At 38.3% G+C, this 19,732-nt stretch overlaps 1 protein-coding gene and 2 long non-coding RNA genes across 10 annotated transcripts in view; all 3 read right to left on the bottom strand.

Moving 5' to 3' along the window:
• The window catches only part of LOC115690992 (TMV resistance protein N-like), an 86,843-nt gene extending 68,472 nt beyond the window's left edge, over positions 1-18,371 (bottom strand). The window contains exons 1-5 of one of the 7 annotated variants that reach the window (XM_056309131.1): positions 18,151-18,371; positions 17,959-18,054; positions 16,577-17,402; positions 14,634-15,732; positions 12,470-12,763 (exon numbers count right to left, since the gene is read on the bottom strand). In XM_056309131.1, coding sequence (XP_056165106.1) covers positions 12,470-12,763; positions 14,634-15,732; positions 16,577-17,253 — 2,070 coding nt within the window. In that variant the 5' untranslated portion in view covers positions 17,254-17,402; positions 17,959-18,054; positions 18,151-18,371. The other 6 variants (XM_056309132.1, XM_056309133.1, XM_056309134.1 and 3 more) reach the window with 6 other exon arrangements.
• Positions 1,261-1,796, bottom strand: LOC130137558 (uncharacterized). Its single transcript, XR_008815968.1, has 2 exons — positions 1,578-1,796; positions 1,261-1,515 (listed from the first exon to the last, which is right to left on the bottom strand). It is a non-coding gene; the product is annotated as an uncharacterized LOC130137558 (long non-coding RNA).
• On the bottom strand, positions 9,345-10,570 carry LOC130137557 (uncharacterized). Of its 2 annotated transcripts, XR_008815964.1 has the most exons (3): positions 10,372-10,570; positions 10,074-10,276; positions 9,345-9,886 (listed from the first exon to the last, which is right to left on the bottom strand). It is a non-coding gene; the product is annotated as an uncharacterized LOC130137557 (long non-coding RNA). The 2 variants fall into 2 exon arrangements; XR_008815963.1 differs by having other exon boundaries at positions 10,074-10,570.
• Positions 18,372-19,732: the final 1,361 nt, after the last annotated feature.

Here is a 19,732-nt window from a genome sequence, read left to right as displayed (position 1 = left end):
TAATAGCACTTGGAAGAACGAATTAATTGTTTGTAACAAAAGAGGTGTAAGATATGGGTAATATAAAGCTAGGTGCATCTCCTAATGAGCGCACATAGTTCAATTTTATTTAATTATTCTCATGTATGTATGTCAAAAAAATAATTTAGTTTATTTTTTCGTACTACTGGATATCGTGTGAAAGATCTTAAGAAGTATCTTGCCATGGATTTTGGTATGTTTTGTATCGTGATGATTGAAACTAGGGTTAATATCATGAAAAATCCAAACTGGTATACATGTGACAAATTTACCTAAAACTAATTTTTTGACAATCAAAAGCCCCAAACTGGTACATGTATGACAAATTTACCCTTCGTTAGTTTCCGTCAAAGTTTTGGATTTTTCGTGGTATTAACCCTATGGATTTGCGTGTGCACTTGCCACGTCACCATACCACGTCGCCATGTGTCATCTAGGTCAGCAAATTTAACGGTAAAATTAGATGAAAGCTGATGGAGGATAAATTTATTACAGGTGTACCGATTTAGAGTTTTTGGTAATCAAAAAATTAGTTTGTGATAAATTTATCACATGTGTACCATTTTGGGCTTTTTGGTGGTCAAGTAATTAGTTTGAGATAAATTTATCAAATATGTATCAATTTTGGATTTTTCATGATATTAACCCTTAAAACTATCATTAGTTGAGAGCTGGTAAAAAGTAGCAATATAGTTAAGAATTATCAAACCTTTATATATTAGTTATTGTCGTTTTTTATGAACTGTATTTTTTTTTATTTACTCATTTAGTATTTTTCTATCTTTTCAGGTAACAGGCTCCCTCAATATTCAATGCTTTGAAGGGAGAAAATGAGTGAGTGGTGAAAAGGGAATACTAGTGGTGAAAGGGAATATGCCTTTTAGGATCATCCGCTCCAATAATTTTAGGAAAACAAAATATTATTCATTTGGAATGTTTCGTGGGGAGGTAAAATTGTTGAATAAAATATCATTAAGAAAAGACTATCTTAGGAAGTAATAGCCATTCTCAGTTTTTGAAATCGGAATCGAACCGATCGACGTTGGAACTGACAATTTCACTTAAAAACCAGCCTACTCTTTTCTTTCTGGTTCATTTTTCTAATTAATTGATGGATGACCTTCATAGAGAGAGAAACCTCAGAATCCATCAAACGGTGTTCCTTGGTTTCCAGCCAAATCTTTCATTTTTGCGCGCAATAGAATCGAGCGCGCTTGCAGGCCGGCCCACTAAATCTAGTTTAACAAAGGATTAACACTGAATTACGATGCAAATGAACAATCAGACAGAGAGGCCATAGGATTAGTCACATCCAAACTCGGAAACAAAGGCTTTCCTTGGTAACGAAACTCAAATCTGGGCTGGTGACATAGCAGCTTAGTGGGAAACAACCATTCGAAAGAGGGAAAGAAATCCCTCCTCAGCTATTCAGCCGCCACTCACATCTCCAATAGACAAAAAGAGCCCCAAAACACACTAATACAGCCGGTTGTTCTGATAATAAAGCGACGAATCAAGAGAGACGACAAGCTAATGAGAGATGAAAGAGCGATTACCTTCCGGGAGCTCAGATGCGAAGAGAGGCGTGAGACCGGAGAGAGAAGGACCTAAACAAGCCTGGGCGACAACTCTCCAGTGGGAAAAGATCAAAGAAGGCGAGTACGGACCAACGAGTAGACGATGGGCTCAAATTGCTCTGAGAGAGAGAGAGGTTGAATGTGAGACAGACAAAGTGAGAAATGAGAGAGAGAAAGAGAGAGGCGGGGGAACCTAAACAACTTAAACCCCTGTTGCTGATTGTCCGGCGGCAATTAAATTGTTTTTTATATGGCAAGTCAAGTCAATCATTTGGGGAAAACTTGAATTTCTAGTATCCTAAGGCTACATTTATCCTATCTCGTGTTTGGATCCTACTCAAAATAAAATAAAGTCTGACACAACCTGGATAAAATTATCTCGCTGGGGAGGCGGGATAAAAGCTAGATAGGATTTCTTATATTCGCGGTATAAACTATTTTTCTCGAATAACGATCTTCTTCAATAATAAAACTAAAATAATAATAATTGAATATAAAGAATATTTGAATTCTAATATTAAAAATAAAATTCAAATAACAAAAAATAATAAATTTCGTTTTTATTTATTCATATTATTATTTATAGATTTGAATTTCTTTCTACTCTATAATATATATTTTGTATATGTATATTTAGTATCTATATTATTACATATTTTATGTATAATAGAATAGTTTATTATTTGATAAAATTTTTATTAAGGAATAGTGGAAAGGAATAAAATAATAATAAAAAGAGATGGAAAAATAATAAAAATTAAGTAGAAGAAGCTGGATTTAAATTAATAAATTCAAACTTGAAAAGTATCTTTCCAATTCTCGAAGAATGAGAGGCAATGAAATTTCTAAAACAAACCTACCATCTCCATCTCCTTCTCCTTTGGATCTCTAGTTCATGTTGAAGTTTCACCACTCCTCCATAGTTTTTTAGTTCACTTCAAAGCTCCACGAAATCAGAGAGAGAGTTGAAGCTTCTTCTCCATCATAATTCTTTTTTTCACGTCAAAAGTCCACAAAAGTAGCAGAGAGTCGAAACTCCTTTTCTTCCACAACTTTTTTATTCATGTTAAAGTTTCACAAAAGCAGCGAGAGAATCAAAGCACTATATTTTTCGTAATCACAAAAGTGAATGATCTTATTTTCTCTCTCTTACTAGATTTGGCAGTGAATTATAAAATATTTTTACAATCTCCATTTGGGTATTTTCATATTCATTTATATTGGCATATCGTAAATACCAAACAATGGACAAAATAACATATAAAAATATCCGGCTTTATTACTGCGATTCACCAAACAATGCATATGATATAATAAAATCCATAAATTTTTTATCATATCTTATCCTGATTATAAATCCAGACAACCAAACACAGTTTAAGATGACACCTCTCTCTTGATGCGACGATCATATAAAGTATTGGGAGCTCGTAGAGTCATGCCACAGAAAAACTTCGAAAACAGCATGTTTTCTCCTGGAAGGGTTAGTAGATGGAAATGGGGAGGTAACTTACCTTCCCATTAAATTAATAGTGAAGGAATTAAAGAAGGTAGAAAATAGAAGCAGCTGAAAGAAATCAGCGCAGTGCGAGTGATGATGATGACAGCGGTGAAAACTCCATTGCGAGGAAGGTGGAAGCAGCCCCAAAAGATTGAATTCCGATACTTCTCATGCCACCACAATAATCTTCTTCTCACAAATAATGTTTATGTTGCAAAATATTTAAAATTTAAAATTCTGACTGAGTTAGTATTGTGAATACAGCTTTTACATGCTTCGGGACACGTGAAGGCTCTAGATTTTGATTTGATCACACATCAGAGATAAAACCCTAGTTCCTCACGAGAAAACGGCCTAATACTGATAGTATGTCTTCAATGTTACCTGATGGGTCGTAGAAAGAAAGGAACAATCAGGAATGTTATGAGTTCTTTATTGAAAAACAAAATCCCTATAATTTCACAAATCCTAGGTAATGTCTTCATAATTGCAAAATGTTGGATGTAATTTTCCTCAGGAGAAAAAAGTGCAAGCAACCCTTCTTGCGGGTATGTGGGCGCATATCCAGTTTTCATCCTAGAGATTGTCACAGCAATAATCTTCGTAGCTGTCCCTCAAGAACCAGTTGGTGCCACTATGAAACTTTAATATCATTTAAAAAGTAAGGATGAAAGAGTCACGAAGTGAAAGTGAAAGCTACGAACCTTTGATCTCATCGTCAAATATAAGCTATGGTGTGAAGGGGTTGAATTAAATTCAAAGCACCATGATCTCTCCGCACCGTAATCTTGCAATAAACTCCAAACGGTCCGAGATGATCGATTTTGTGTAGATATTGATTGTGGCCAAAAAGAGATGATAACATGATTGATATTACAAGAGGAATATAATAAGAACAATGCACCCGGAGGAGTTTAGAACGGATGCTTGCTCAACAATATTATACTAAAAATAATAATAATAACGACAATGCATCCTAGAAATTTAAGAAAAGGAAAACAGAATATCCAGAGAATACTCAAAAGTTGAAGACAAAATCAAGATCTCCAGTATCTTATGTTGTCTGAAGGAATGATGCCCCTTGACCCACCCAACACCACGACCTTGGCTCGGTCTATCTCCTCCGTTTCTCTTTGGCAAAATTTTTTTCGACAATTTCTACCGAAACTCCAAGGGAAAACCTTTAAAGAGACTATACGAAGCTGTATGCCCACCCACCACAAGGCCACAAAGAAAACGCACATTTTATTTGCAAAATATGTACTGCGGTGCTGTGGACGAAAAACAGTAAAGCCAAAGCCAATTAATTACCTTAATCACTTGCTAATATCGCGTTAATGTCAGTGGTCTTTCAAGAGTAAAGCCAAAGTCTGTTTTTTTTTAATTTATTACTGTTGGTCCACTAGAATCGTTCAGCTAATTAAAGCAAAGCTATAACCTAATTAGTGATTTGATATGTATTTTGATGTAATCTCTAATACAATTTCTTGATAAAGAACCAAAAAAAAGGTTACTACTCTAAAACTAGACTAGTTCAAGCTTATATTTTTAGGATTTTGACAAGTTGCCACTTGAAAAGATCTCATCTTGGGTTCTCTGTTTTGAGTATAGTCTTTAAGCTTGGACTTGAACCGTATGTTGGTAGCTTCCCCGCTTTGATCAATGGGCTTTATGAAAAAGGTAGAATTGCTCGAGCCGTGGCATAAGCTTGGTGGATGAAATTTTAGCCAAAGGATTTAAAGCCAATGTGGAGTCGTTGCGAGTGGGTCGGGCAATGCTGCTAAGGCTGTCAGATTTCTAACGAATTCAACAGAAAGAGGCTGCAGGCTTCATCTGATCAAATGGAATGACAAAAAGAGGCTGCAGAGTGCAGCTCACAGGCTTGACATCCCAAATGCTAAGAAACTTCACAGAATGAGGCTGCAGGCTGCAAAAGGCTGTTGCATTGATTAGGCAATGACTTGGAGATGACATTATTTAGGGGCAAATTGCACGTACGAAATGCCGGTTTCGACTGATAATTTGGAACTGCACTCTGGTCAAATGACATTTATATGGAATTGCACGTGATGTCTCTCTCATTCAGTATGTCTTATAGTCCAATTCTACTCTACTTCCCCTGTTACTCACAATACTCCAAGAAACAGAATTTGTACCAGTCCCTGTTTTGGATGGAGTGCAGATGATTTCTCCATGTGGGTGCCAATTATCATGTCCTAGAGAAATGAATTTAACATTTCCAACTTCAACAAGATTTCTCCAAGCATTTGCGCTGTCTGAAATAATTTTGCTAAAATAGGAACAATCTGACATTACGCAGAAATTGTCGGCCGGCAAAGCACTGGGATGTCCAATGTTCAGCAGGAAGAATGCGAATAATTCAGAAAAATCAGGAACCAGATGGGTAATTCGAGAGTCTCCTGCAATCCTTCATAACTTTCAAAGTATGACAACAAGAATTACAACCTCCATGAACTGCTTGAATGTGAATAGCCGCTTCAAAAACTAATCAACCATAACTAAAGCAAGCAATTATATAGCTCATATGGATAAGGGACTGAAGTATTGTAATTAGCAAGGTATGGTATTAATTTTCCCTCACTTTTCACGAAGAAAAGCATGGAAGTACCTTACATGTATGTATACATACGATAATTACGCAAATTAGTGGACAGCCATTGAATAGCACCGAGTTGAATAGCACTTGATCATGCTGCGATGTGCCATTAGACTACTCCATGTAGATGATGCAGTTATATATTCTCATCAACAAGGAATCTATGGAGTTCGATATATTGCTGATGCACAGCAACAGCTCTGGCAAAGAAAAAATCATCTCCAGCTAAACTTCAATTTCAGTGAAATAATAAACACCTAGGTAAAGTTTGAGCAATGAAGACTATATCATCCCCTCAATCAGCTGAGTCAGAAAACTGATGGACATCTCTAGCCGAGACATTATAAGTGAATCTATTGTTAATTTTCTTATCAATAATAAGCTTATTATGCAACTTAGTTTTGATGTCAACTGTGACATTTTGACAAAGTAAAAATAGTATTGACAATTGGTATAAACCCCTGCAAAGACAAAGAAATCTTCATTTCCTGGGGAATTGGAAAACCAGACTTTGTGATGATGCCGATATGAGAGTAAGAAAAATGAACTGTGCTAGCCTATACTTTTGAATAAATAGCGTGGACTTGGAAAATTAGCAATATTGACCGCTCGCTGCGTATACAAGAAATTTGACGTTAAACTAGTCATCATACCACAGAGGAGGCAGCACCAGAGTTTACACGATAAGTCCCTGGTAGCGACGGTGGCTGCAATCCTCACCATTCCGTTTGTTATGTTCAAACTTCGAAGACTTTCTCTTCCATTTTCTTTGAGATTTCCAGCGCATTTTGTTGTCAACTTAGTTCATGCAAATGGAAGATAGCATTACTAACTCTACAAGCTTTAAGCATGATTCTTTGTGGCCAGTACATTGCTCGTTCCGACTTCTCAGAGTTCTTTGGACTTGCGGCAGCTAACTCGTTAGGCTGGGTTTTCAGCGAAATTGGAATAGTAGTTTGCTTGATTGATTTTATGTTACTCTTAAGTTCAAATCAAAACCACCAACGCATACGGTATAGCGTGAGATTAACTTTGCCAAGTTGGAATGTCCAGGACGAGCATCAAGGGAACAAATCCATATTGGTGAATGAGGAAGCCACTCGACAGTGAACCCTTGAACGACAACAAGGAACAATGCAATCATCGAAGCGAAAAGGCTGAAGAGATAAAAACCAGCAACAATATGTCTGGAGCTTTTGGTGAGCTCGAGGCGATTTGTGGCCTCAAGAGAGATCGGCCAGACCAGTCAAATGAGCCCCGCTTCAGCTCTCACCAGCCGATGCCCACCGAGCAGCACACGGCATCCGAACGAGGAGACAAATCGTCGAACAGGTGGCGGTCATGCCTCGGAGAACTCAACTCGGGATACAGAAGAAGCTGCGTCTCCGGAATAAGAAGGCTCAGACGAGGAAGAGGAAAAGAAAAGCGCGGGACGGATCGAGATCCACAAGTGGATTCTTCGAGGGACCGACGAGGCAATTGGTCGAGCACCTGGAGGGCCTCCAGAGGAAGTTCTCCGGAGTCGATCGAGAAGATGGACAGAGCGGGAATAGATATGCAGAATCAAAGGAGATGTCCCTGATACCGGCTAACGTTCCCGCCTTTGCCATTTTGCAGTCTCCGCGCGGTCGAGCGAGAGGACGTGCTCGCTGTCGTTGTTCTGCAGCAAGAGATGGACGCCCCAGGTCCCACTCGGCAGATGTGACGACGGAGCATTATCTACTGGACTCACCGCTCCGCCGGATAGGTTGAATCGTTGCACGGCACTTCTATTATTTGCCAAAACGCAGAATTTCTGGTACATGGAGTGGAAGATGCACACACTCTCCGAAGAAAATTAATTAAGTCGAGCGAAATAGATGCCGACGTACATTTTCCAGATGTGAAGTAACATACATTTCTTCGATGAGTTTCGATAGAGCTACCAATGAAATCATATATTGTAATGCTGCATCCATTCGTGAGATTTTCGTCAAAATTCACGTTAACAATGTTGCCTCACATCATGTCTACAACGCGAAACTTGATCCCCCTAACACTATCACATGTGCACATCGATACACCCAAATTGCGAAAATAGAGAAAAATCTACTCTATCAACATTAATTCCAAGAGGCAAAAAATCTCTTAGAAGAAAAATATTTTATCGTCCACGAAAATGTTTAGACATAAGTTGTTACCGGTGATGAAAACATTTTTCATTGACTAATTATTTCGAGCGATAGAAACGATTTTTTTCAAGAAAATGTTTTCCAAACCGTTCATTTTCCATAAAACAAACAGAGTATTAAAATTACCGAATCTGATGACGCATTGAAATGGAAATATGAAATAGCAAACTCTATCTGCCTAAATATTGCCTATCTATGAGTAATTGTCGTGAGGACCAACAACTAGTTCATGGATATTCATTTTGATTTGATGCTTGCGTTGGCGCAATTTCACTCGTTTCATTTTGTTCTTTCTAATTCGGAAATCAAAACATCTGCCAATTCATTATGAGATCTATCAGCAATTAGCTAGCTTGGTCTATTATGCTCCTATCATTATATACTTAAGTGAAAGGCTATCTTTGCATCAATTGAGGTTTGTTTTATGATTTAGGCAAGACTCATACATGGCACAACTCATCTTGTATGGTATTAGAGTTGAAAGTTCTGAATTCAAATCTTTCCGAGCCCCATTTGCTTTCCCAATTAATTATGTCCACATTTAATACTAGCCAAAAAGACCAAGTTAATTAAACGTGAGATGGAGTGTTAGAGCAATTAAATATTAAACCATGTCTTCTTCTGACAGCTCAAACTCTCGTAATAGTCCCACAAAATCTCATAGTCATTAACTACATTTGTTCGGGTTCATGTCTAGTCAAATTGTAAATTATTGTCTTTCTATGTCCTCATAGAGTGGAACTGCTAATCGGTCACGTGTTTTACTCAATTGAGCGACATGATGATAAGATAAGCATAAAAGGAGAAGTTATTGATTTAACTTCCACATCCACATCTATTTTGTGCCATCGCGTGGAGTGACAAACTTGGATGCACGATCGATATCCTGAAGATTAGGACCAAATTGTAAATTATACTCCACAAAAGGGGACAATTTCAAGGAGGGGAAAAAAATCTATTCATTTTACTCATTCAAATATCGTAACTCGTGATTCTTTTCTCCGACATTACTCAAATGATTGGCTTGCAATTCACGAAGAACTTGCGCACATGGATTAAGCACACGTTACGGAATCGATCTTCACAAAATCACGTTATCTAAGACAGATAACGGATTTTGCCATCCGGACTTCAGCTTACAATTTTTCTTAATCCATTAATGTTTTCTCCAATTTAGCGGTCAGTTGTGTTCGAGCCACTGAATTGGGTGAGTTAACAAGGTTTTCACATGTTTAGAGTTTATCCACTGAATGAGCAGTCCAATGCCATCAGGAACAAAAAAAAAAAGGAAATGTAACGTTCCTTCATGAAGTACGTACGTCGTATGTAAACCATCCAGCCAAAAAATATGCATAAAAACGAAAAATTCCTGTTGACGTCGTTTTGCAAAATATGAGCCGGGATCCCTGCCTCATCGATGTGTAAGAAAAGATCGAATAGACCAAAAACAAAATGTTAAAAGTATGTTCTATGCAGACAATGAGTAGACATGTTCATTTTGACAGGTTATACTTCAACTTCACCGGTGTTCGCCATCGTTGCCGTGTGAGATTTCGATCCAATAGGATTTGGTTTCAGATGTGGATTTCTTAGTTGTTTTCACAACAGTATAAGATCGTAATTTTGCATATTGACCACCTCTCTCTTCAATTGCCACCTGTTTGGGAGAAACATCTCATCAGACCACAAAATTGGTGAAACTAATGAGAATGAATCGATGGAGTATTTCTTCAACACTTTGATCAAATGGGCTTTGTTGGAGAGGGTGGAATTGCCGAAGCCTTGAGCTTGGCAGATGAAATGTTGGCCAGACGAATCAAGGTAGATATAACCACGTGTGGAGCCATAGTGAGGGATTGTGCAGAACCGGCAATACTAGGAAAGCTGTTCGATTGCTGAAGAATTTGGAAGACACAGGCTGGGAGCTAGATGTGATCATGTACACCACGATCGTCGACGGTTATTGCAAGGAGTATCGACAATTTATTGGTACAAACCCCTGCAAAGAATAAAAAAGACAAACTTCATTTCCTTATGAATTGGCAGACCAGACTTTGTGATGCTGCTGCTGATATGAGAGTACGGAACGTGAACTTGTGCTAGCTCATACTACTGAATAAATAGAGTGGACTTGGAAATTAGCACTTTGGCCTTATATCAAATATTTGATGAACTAGTCATCATACCAGTATACCACAGAGGAGGCAGCACCGGAGTTCACATGAGAAGGACTCTCCAGGTTTATACTCGATGTCCTCGAGTAGCTACTATTTCCCCCCTTCCTCCTGACACCACTACGTCATCTTCTGCTCCCGGTAGCAGTTGTAGTTGCAATCCTCACCAATCCTTCTGTTATGTTCGAACTTTGAAGACATTCTCTTCCAATTTTCTGAGATTTTCAGCACATTTTGCTGTCAACTCAGTTGAGGCAAACGACAAATTGCATTACCAACTAGGAAATAAGGAAAATGGCGCGAATACCACCTTCTTCATCTTCCGCTTCATTTCCTCCTTACTTGGTCATCACCAATGGCATCTATGAACATAATTGAGACCTATAGTGAAAACTGCTGTTTGGCCAGAGAGCGAGATTGGACTGTAGAATTTCACGAGCAAAGACTTTTTGGACAACTTTATCAAACACGACCAGAAAGTTGCAAAGACTGATCACAAAAAGATGGCACAGAGTACCTACCCATCGGTGGCCGCGTTGGTTTGCACTCAGTTCTTTTCACGAGAGGTCCTCGGTTTAAACTCGCCTATCGGTGATTTAAGTAGGGGGTCGTGGCGGTGGGATACTGCGCTAGCCCCCCTCGAGGACTAGTCAGGCATCACCGCTGGTTTGAGCCCTAGCTCGCCGGCCGCGCGGACACCTCGGTTATCAAAAAAAAAAAAAAAAGATGGCACAGAGTGCTTCTCTTCTTCTTCTTCTTCTTCCTCCTTCAGCTTTTATCATTGCGTGGTGAGATTTTGTTGCCTTCTCTTGGTTGCCCTTCGACGCAAGTCATGCAAAAGTTTTGGACGACCTGGTGGTATGTGCGTCTTGTATAGTTTTTTTTTTTTTTTTGATAACCGAGGTGTCCGCGCGGCCGGCGAGCTAGGCTCAAACCAGCGGTGATGCCCGACTAGTCCTCAAGGGGGGCTAGCTCAGCATCCCACCACTACGACCCCCCACTTAAATCACCGATAGGAGAGTTTGAACCCAGGACCTCTCGTGAAAGGAACTGAGAGCAAACCAATGCGGCCACCGATGGGTGGGTTGCGTGTCGTATAGTTTTGAACTGCATTATCAAATAAAAGCCTTTTATTTGGGTCTCACACTCATTGGCTTTCCCAGTTAGCTGTTGTCACATGAGATTTTGAAAATAATTAATAACATTACTGGCTTCATATGTACTTGTAATAGATTCAGGAAAAGAATGTGTGATAAATTTAGGTTGTTTATGATATATCATCAAAAGTTACAAACACTAGCAAATTCAACCTTATGAGACTAATAACTAATCTCCACTGGAGCATTTGTTAAAGATGGCCAAAAAAATGAGGATGATGCATGACGTACACGAGATGGCTGAGAGTAAACTGTGATACGCTCTCCAATCATCTCGACGAGAGATATTGGTGCGGCTGCATTGATCCGTGGTTAGTTCTGTCTATATTCAGATGTATTTGGTATGAAGTGTCTAAAATTAGCTGAAAGTTGTAAGCATAGAGAGTCCATCAATATAAACAAAATTACATTGACCTGGTCCAGATTCTGGTGATCTATGAATCTCCTCTTCAATGAAACTCATGTATCAACACCAAAATCTGGGGATATTATTTTGCCACAAATTCCAGGTGTCTCTGATTAGTTCGCAGTTGGATCGCAATCACCAGAGACTTGATTATCAGCCAAAGAAAAAGAAAACAACCGACTTAAGGGAAGAGAAGTAAGCAATTAGCACCACCATCCTTGTTTGTGTTTACGAACAGAACTGATGCTGAAAAGGTGAAGTGCCCAAACTATAGAACAGAAAGATGTACTTCTTACTTGGTTATTTTGCAATATCCAATTAGCAAAATCAGTAATGCGGGATTGTTTGCTAGGAGGCTATTTTTAACTTTACAAATTCAACGCCGCATAATTTAACTTTGAGAGAGGGATTTCAACCAATGAACGACAAGATCAAGCATCTAGTTTCTCAAGCTTTGTCAGAGAACGGATTGACATTGGAATCTTAGTGATACGAATACCTGCATAATCTAAACGAAGTTCTTTTAGTTCTTGCAATTTGCCCACCTCCTCTGGTAACTCCTTAAGACTTCGACAGAATCTCAAGTCCATAGAAACAAGGCTCTTGACTTCGCCAATAGAAGGGTGGACTTGCTCCAGTTTGGGACATTCTTTTAAGATGAGAATCTCCAACTCTGTGAAAGCCGAGAGATTAGGAGTACATCTTAAATCCCGGCTATATGAAAGGTCAAGAACTTTTAATCGCTTTGCCGCCTGTACAAAGGAGAATAAGCTGTCAAAAAACGAGTTCAATAGACTGGACAAAACAAAGCAAAGATCACAGAGGATGTCTTTTTTCCATCTTACCATGATTGAACTCCATCCTACCCAATCCTCTGTGAGCTTGTTTCGTGACAAGTCCAGCACCACTAAGTTATATAGATGCAAATTGATCGCCAAAGAAGACATATTGGGTTCAATGTAAAACCACCGAAGCCATCTTAATTCAACAAACAGTTTGTTAAAGTCTCCACTTAAATCCTTCCAACACAATTGAAGGAACCTTGAGCTCGGTAAGTTTTTGAACAGTTCACTTGTGTATGTAGAGCGACAGCCCTGGGGCCAAACGATGTAACCCGGGCGGATTATAGGAAAGAAGGTCTGCATATCAAATCAATCAATTAAATGTCTGAATTAACTTTTAATTTCTTTTATTTTTGCTTTTCTAAAACCTAGACTAACACAATTTGTCATCTTTTTACCCCTCGCCATATACAATTGTCAACGGGTAAACTCACATATAATATTTTGATTATCTTTTGAAATTTGAACAATATTTTAAACACAAAGAACAATTGTTCTTACTTTAAAAAATTCAAGACGGCACACCTAAATGTATTACATTTTGTTTTTTCAAATTTTTCACTTTGAATTTTATCCAAGGCTAAGTATGCAAAACCTTTTAAAACATACAAATGTTAAAGAGTGCCCATGGGTCACTTGTTAAGTAGCTAAGGAAGCACCAGATTCTCAAGTCATTTGACAATTCTTATGAAGTGTTTAATCATTGCTTTAAAAAATGAATCTTTTCTTGAAATGTATGATTAAAAACTGACGTGGTGACATTCGTTAGCAATACAACTTCAGTATTTGAATAATATTTTAGATTTTGATGGGAATTGGAAACGAGTTGGTTTTAGACCAACTAAAAAGGAACTAATTAACTTCCTTTCGTGGTTTTACAGTTAGATTAAGGTTTCTAACATGTGGAACAATAGGTTGTCGTTGCTGGTCAATATATTTTGGCAAACTCTGCCAGATGAAAGTTTCTGGAGAAATCTACTTATGTATGTTTACCAAAACAGAAAAAGTGAAGATACGTATGTCCGTTTCCTAAGACAGGGACCGTTTCCTTTTGCGCCTTATAAGTCAAAAAGTACCGCTTAACTTTGTTGCTAAAAGAGATCATTTAATTAGTAGAAGATGGTGACAAAATCCCACACGGCTTGATTGACATTAACAACAATACTTATTAATTTTTTCCCCCAGAAAGTTTAGCTGATCAGTGACAGTATTCGATAACGTTCAAGTATTAAAAGGAAGAGAATTAACTCCAAACACACAAAACTCCACTCAAACTTTTTATTGGATTAGTGTATCGAGCCTGACCACAAATAAATCAAGCCGCGACTCAATGTGCACATGTAAGAACCCGTGGACGAAGGACTTCTCAGATCGACATGGCGCAGACGTTCAGAGGAACAGACTGACATGTCCATGACAGAGGCCTCAAGCAAGACTCATCCAGTCGCTTGAACAGCGTAGCGGTGTGATTCTGGATCAAAGCGGGCACCCAGCCACGCTCGGTCAGGCGCCAAGGATATAACTAGTAGAGGGAGGGACGGGTATCTTCACATTCAAAATGGAAAAAAAAAGAAAAAAAAAAGAGAAGTGTATCATACATTGATCTCCTTATTGATAGGAGCACCACAATACATTCAACCGTACTAGAAAGCAAGCACCCGTGATAAGTTTGAAATTTTTCTTTAATGTAACTGATTTGCTTAATTATTAGTTATTATAATTGGCACATATTGTCCATAATTGTTGTAAACCAAAAAATCTTCATTTTTTGATCTATGATCTATATGCTTCATTTTTATTAATTATTGTAGTCTTTCAGATTATCAATATTTTCAACAAGACATAAAATTACATGCTTTTACTGAACAAGATTTTCAGTGTAGAATCGTACTTAAAAAATCCTAAATTGATTGTAAATTAAGTTTTTGACGGATCTAATTTATATCGATGAATTTGAATTAAATAATGTAACCTTTTCATTCTTGGGACACTTATAATCCAATTAGTGTCACGATTCATCTACGATGGACATGAATGGATGTGTAAATAGATTTTTTCCTAAAGAACAGGAGCATCTGCTCATACTAGATAAAAGATTAGAATAAATCAAATTAAATATACGAATTTATGAGAGAGGGGGAAAGAAAAAAAGAGTGCCATATGTTACCTGAATCAGCGGTCCCGCAATGAAGGGTATTTGGTTGACCCATAGTTTCAGACATCTCTCGGGCGGTTGCCCTTGGCAAAAGATGCTCCTTCCAAAATCTCTCAGTTGATCATGCATCCTAAAATAACCATCACCTCGAATTTTTATTAAGCACCTCAGCTTCAATTCTTCTATTCCTTGACTTGGATAAAACCCACAGTCCTCCCACATGTACATGGCAAATTTGATCTCTTCCCCAATAACGAAACAAGCAATATCGAGAAAAATCTGCTTATGCACATCTTCTAAGGCATCATAACTTATCTTCAATATATGTTGGACATCTCTATGTGGTCGTTCTTTTAATTGCTTCAGCACATCTTTCCATACATTTCGATTTGTTTTTCTAAACAAGTATGAACCAACGACCTCAAGAGCCAAGGGTAGCCCACCCATGGTGGATATGATTTCACGAGAGATATCCTCAAAATCTGTCGGAGAATGGTCCATACGAAATGCATGTCTCTTAAATAAAAGCAAAGAATGCACCACGTCCATTTCATTCAATTCATACGGATAGTCTACCTCGAATTCAGATTGATCAAGAACAGCTTTGTTTCTAGTTGTAATAATGATAATACTTCCTGTCATAAACCAATTCCGCTCTCCAGACAAAGCATCTAGTTGATTTTTGTGGTCTATATCATCCAGAACAATTAGAACCTTTTTTACTTTGAATCTAGATCTGATCAAACTAATTCCACGATCAACTGTACAAACTTCATGTTCATTTGGCAGTATGTCCTTAATTAGTTGATTTTGTAGATAAGGAATACCGTCACGGTGAGCTCTTTCTCGAATCTCTGGAAGAAAGCTACGATGCTTAAAGTCATTCAATAGCTTGTTGTAAACGACCTTGGCAAGAGTCGTTTTACCGATTCCGCCCATGCCATAGATTCCAATTATTCGAGCATCACGGGCAGGCATATCAACCCAATTCTTGATTTTGTTCACATGATCATCAATTCCAACTAAGCGCTTAGTAACATCAAGCTGAAATTCATTTTCCAACCTGCTTAAAACAGCTTTGATAACTTCTTTCACCAATTCTCCTTCATGCCTGTCAAACAACAAAACTCATGTTAACTTCATGGTTATGCTTAATCTCATCAAAAGACATCCACATACATGTGAAGGATGGATGAGACCAATTAATATGCAAAATGTTTTGGTTTTACAAATAACAATGGAGGATGATGTTGTAGCAGTCATTTCCTTTTTTTCCCCTTCCTTTCTGACAATATATAAATCTCGTTGAAATAAAATAAGGTGGTCCATCTGGCTCATTAAGAGTCTTTAGGAGTATAATGTTTGTTAGAAGGCTTTAAGGTTGTTGCTAGTCGAACCATAGCAAATCGATTTTTTTTTTGTCAAAAAAAGTTTAGGAGGAGGGGAGATTAGCCCACTCCAAGGCCTAGACATCCCACAGGCCTACATTGAGGACTTATAGCTGACTTACAAATCGCCTACCAATGGGGGATCACTGGTACCAGGAATCGAACCTAGACATAATCAATGCGAAGCGCGGGAGGTCAATGTCATCCGGTGTTGATCAAGCTTTGGAAGACTGAGCATTGGTTTCATTTGTGGGAATATTGTTTAGTGATTGATACTACTGGCCGGAGGGGTTGTCGTTTCTTTGTTTTTTTGCTCTGTACCAGAGAGACTTGTAAAATTCTTGGGCAATTTAGGGTAGTTTGGTTTTAGTTATTGCTGGTTTAGCTTTCAGGGGACATCTTGGGGAGTACTAGTGTTTGTTGTCTCTAGGGCATTATGATCGATCATTGAGACATTTTGGAGATGTTTTGAGTACATGTAGTGGAAGTAAGTCATCTACAACTCATAGGTTTTACGTGAATAAGAAAACTTATCAATAAAAACAAAGTTCAGTGGAAGAGAGGTACCCATTAGCAATCTCCTCAGATTCCCATCCACTTAAGTCACTCACTGCTCTAAGTGCTCGTTGCCCTTCCTCAACATCCTTCCCATCAAAACGCTTCTTTGCCAAATGGAAGGCCTTCCCAAAATTTCCTTTTAAATGGCGCACATCCGATGGGGCTACTTTGTAAAAAATGGGTAACACTATTTGTGATGTGCGCTTCTTGCAGTCCATCATACAAATGAGCTCGCGGAGACACCATTTGCTCGAGGCATAATTTTCGGAGATGATAGGGATCGAAATCTTAGATCTTGTGATAGCATCAAGAATTTGTGAACCAAATTCCTCACCAATGGGGAGGCTGTCTTCGTCCTTGAACACGCCAATTGGCACAACCCCTTCGTTGACCAGATTGTGGTAGAGGTGATCGGAGAATTCCTTACGTGTATCTGACCCTCTAAAGCTCAAGAACACGTCGTATTGATAGCTACCTGCTCCTATGGGTATTGGAGAGCTGAACGAAGGAGGGGATGCTCCCTTAACGCTGTCTTTCCCTGCGATCTTCTTCTTCTTCTTGAGAAGATTGAATGCAAGCATAGAGAGAAGTATCGTCCCAATAGCGACAAGCACCGCAAAGGAACGCCCCCAAACTAAACTGTGCATCCCTTCGTTTCCTTCGGTCTGACTCTGCCCTTTGTCCATGGCAATCTGAGGGGGAAGGTTGAAGCGAAAGAGGCTTTTCTGCTGAATGAAAGGATTGATAAGTAACGAAAGATGCGTTTCTGCAGATGCTTTTTAGTGCTTGCCTTGTCTTCTTTTGGACCTCACCCTCTACCTCTAGTCAAGTCAAACTATGTTGGAATTATGTAGGAAACACGTATTTGAACAACTACATAACTTAACGCATGTCTATGATATCTAAAGACAATTCATTTAGTTCGCACCTAAGATACTGAAATTATGTAGGAAAAGCATCTTCCTCTGTCAACACCTAATCCTTATCATAATCATCGACCTTACTCTTATTATTTTTAGCCTAATATGCAAACAAACCTAGCTATCTCCACCATCTCATTTTCCCAACCACTTCTGTCCAATCCCAACTAATGTAGTGTCACGCAATTGTTGCCCTCTAGATGCGTGCACTTTCCTAATTGAAGGAAATTTTCATCAATCATGTTTTTATTTGGCAGATTTCAAGTTTTAGACAACGCTCATAAAAAGTTGGTCCCTGGTTTCAGGCGAATTCTGGCGATATGCCAACTCATTCTAGGTTAACAAAAGATCAATACTAAATTACAATGCAAACGAACAATCAGACAGAGAAGGCATAGGATTAGTCCCATCTAAAGTCGGAAACGAAGGGTTTCCGCTGCGACGGAAGTCAAATCTTGGCTGGTGACATACCACGTTACCCGGTAACAACCATTCGAAAGAGAGACCAAAAGAAAAGAAAAACCATCCTCACTCAGCTATTCAGCAGCCACCCACACTCACGATCGACTAAAAAGAGCCCAAAACACACAAAATCAGCCGATTATTCCCGTAATGAAGCGTCAATAGAAACGATACGCTAGCGAGAGATGAAAAAGCGATTACCTTCTGCGAGCTAAGATGCAAAGAGCGGTGCAAGATCAGAGAGAGAAGAACCTAAACAAGCCTGGGCGAAAACTTACAAGAGGGAAAAGATCAAAGAAAGCGAGTGAGGACCGGTCAGCAGACACTAGGCTCAAATTGTTCTGTGAGAGAGAGAGAGAGAGAGAGAGAGAGGTTGAATGTGAGAGGCAGAAAGAGTGAGAAATGAGAGAGGGAGAGGGGACAACTATATTGCTGTTGCTGATTGACTGGCATCAGTTAACTTCTTTTAATCATTATTTGGAGGGACAATTTGTTTGCATAAATCAGAATGTCAAATCTATGGTCGGTCCAGTAACTTTGTAAAAGTCATGTCGTTGTTTCCAGCCGTTAAATCACGCCGAAATCACACTTTATGATAAGGTCTTCCTAATGTAATCCGCAAAGATAAGGTATTCCTAGGAATTGTCTGCACATTAAATTGCTTTGGAGGATTTGGACTGAACTTAAAGTAAGTCACCTTCTTCACATGAAGCCCGTGATGTGTTTTGAAAAAGAAATAATACATTGGGGGCCATCTCGTGGTAGAACAGTCTCCAATAGAGGATTTTCATTTAATCTTTAAAATTGATTTGAGCAAGAAGAATTTTAACCAAACGAAAAGGGGATGAAAAAACCCAGAATCGCGTGCCACTCAAGTCAAGAATGGTAGGTGCCTTTCTTTTTTAAAAGGGTCTCATGCAATCATACAAACCCCACAAAGATTAAGGTCGCAATATTTCATCGTTTTGTACGAAAAGCGCTTAGAATCATATTCTCCGCTCTTTACTTTAAGCAAAAAGATAAAGCCAAAGCCACCACCCAAAAAAAAAAGTAAATAATAAAAAGGGAGCATAGCTGTAAATTTGTTCACGTAAAGTATCTAATATATCGGATACAATACCTATCACCGATTATAATAATTATGAAATTTTAAAATTTTCAAAATAAGGTATATTTGATTCTTCTTATTGCTTGTTCTTTTTTTATGGTCACTCATACGTAAATATGATTAACTAGTCCCAATTATATATCGGATTGGATTGGCAACGAAGGTAATGCCGATGCATAAAATACTTCCTCATCTAGGACATACTAGTCAAATGCATTTTTCGTCAACAAATTTTACCGGAACTGTCATAGCTCATAAGGGAAAACTTGATTGTCTAGTAATACTGAGATGACACCTTGCTTGCTCTTGATTTGGCGATCATATGAAGTATTTATTTGTATTTTAAGGTTCCATTCGTTTCATGAAAAACAACTTCCAGGAAAAATGTTTTCCAGATTTTTCAGTATTCGGTTCACGAAAAATAAACTACTCAGGGAAAACATTTTCCACCAATGGAAAAAACATCTTTAAAAGTGGAGAAAATATTTGCTGCTTTTCAGAAAGCAAAATACAATTTCCATCACCTTTCTTTTACCTCTAGACCAAGCACTTTCTTTCACCAAACACCTTTTCCTTTTATTATTACTTTTTTCTTTTCTTTTTTATTATTTTTATTATTTTTTTCTAAAATCTAGTTTTTATTTAATTTTTAATTTTTAATTTTTTTCTTTCCTT

Source organism: Syzygium oleosum, unplaced genomic scaffold, assembly GCF_021117445.2.
Source record: "Syzygium oleosum isolate NSW1041296 unplaced genomic scaffold, Sole_v2.1 Sole_v2.03, whole genome shotgun sequence".
NCBI classification, from domain to species: domain Eukaryota; kingdom Viridiplantae; phylum Streptophyta; class Magnoliopsida; order Myrtales; family Myrtaceae; genus Syzygium; species Syzygium oleosum.
Note: the sequence above shows the minus strand (reverse complement) of the source record. Positions and strands in the feature narration are given on the sequence as shown.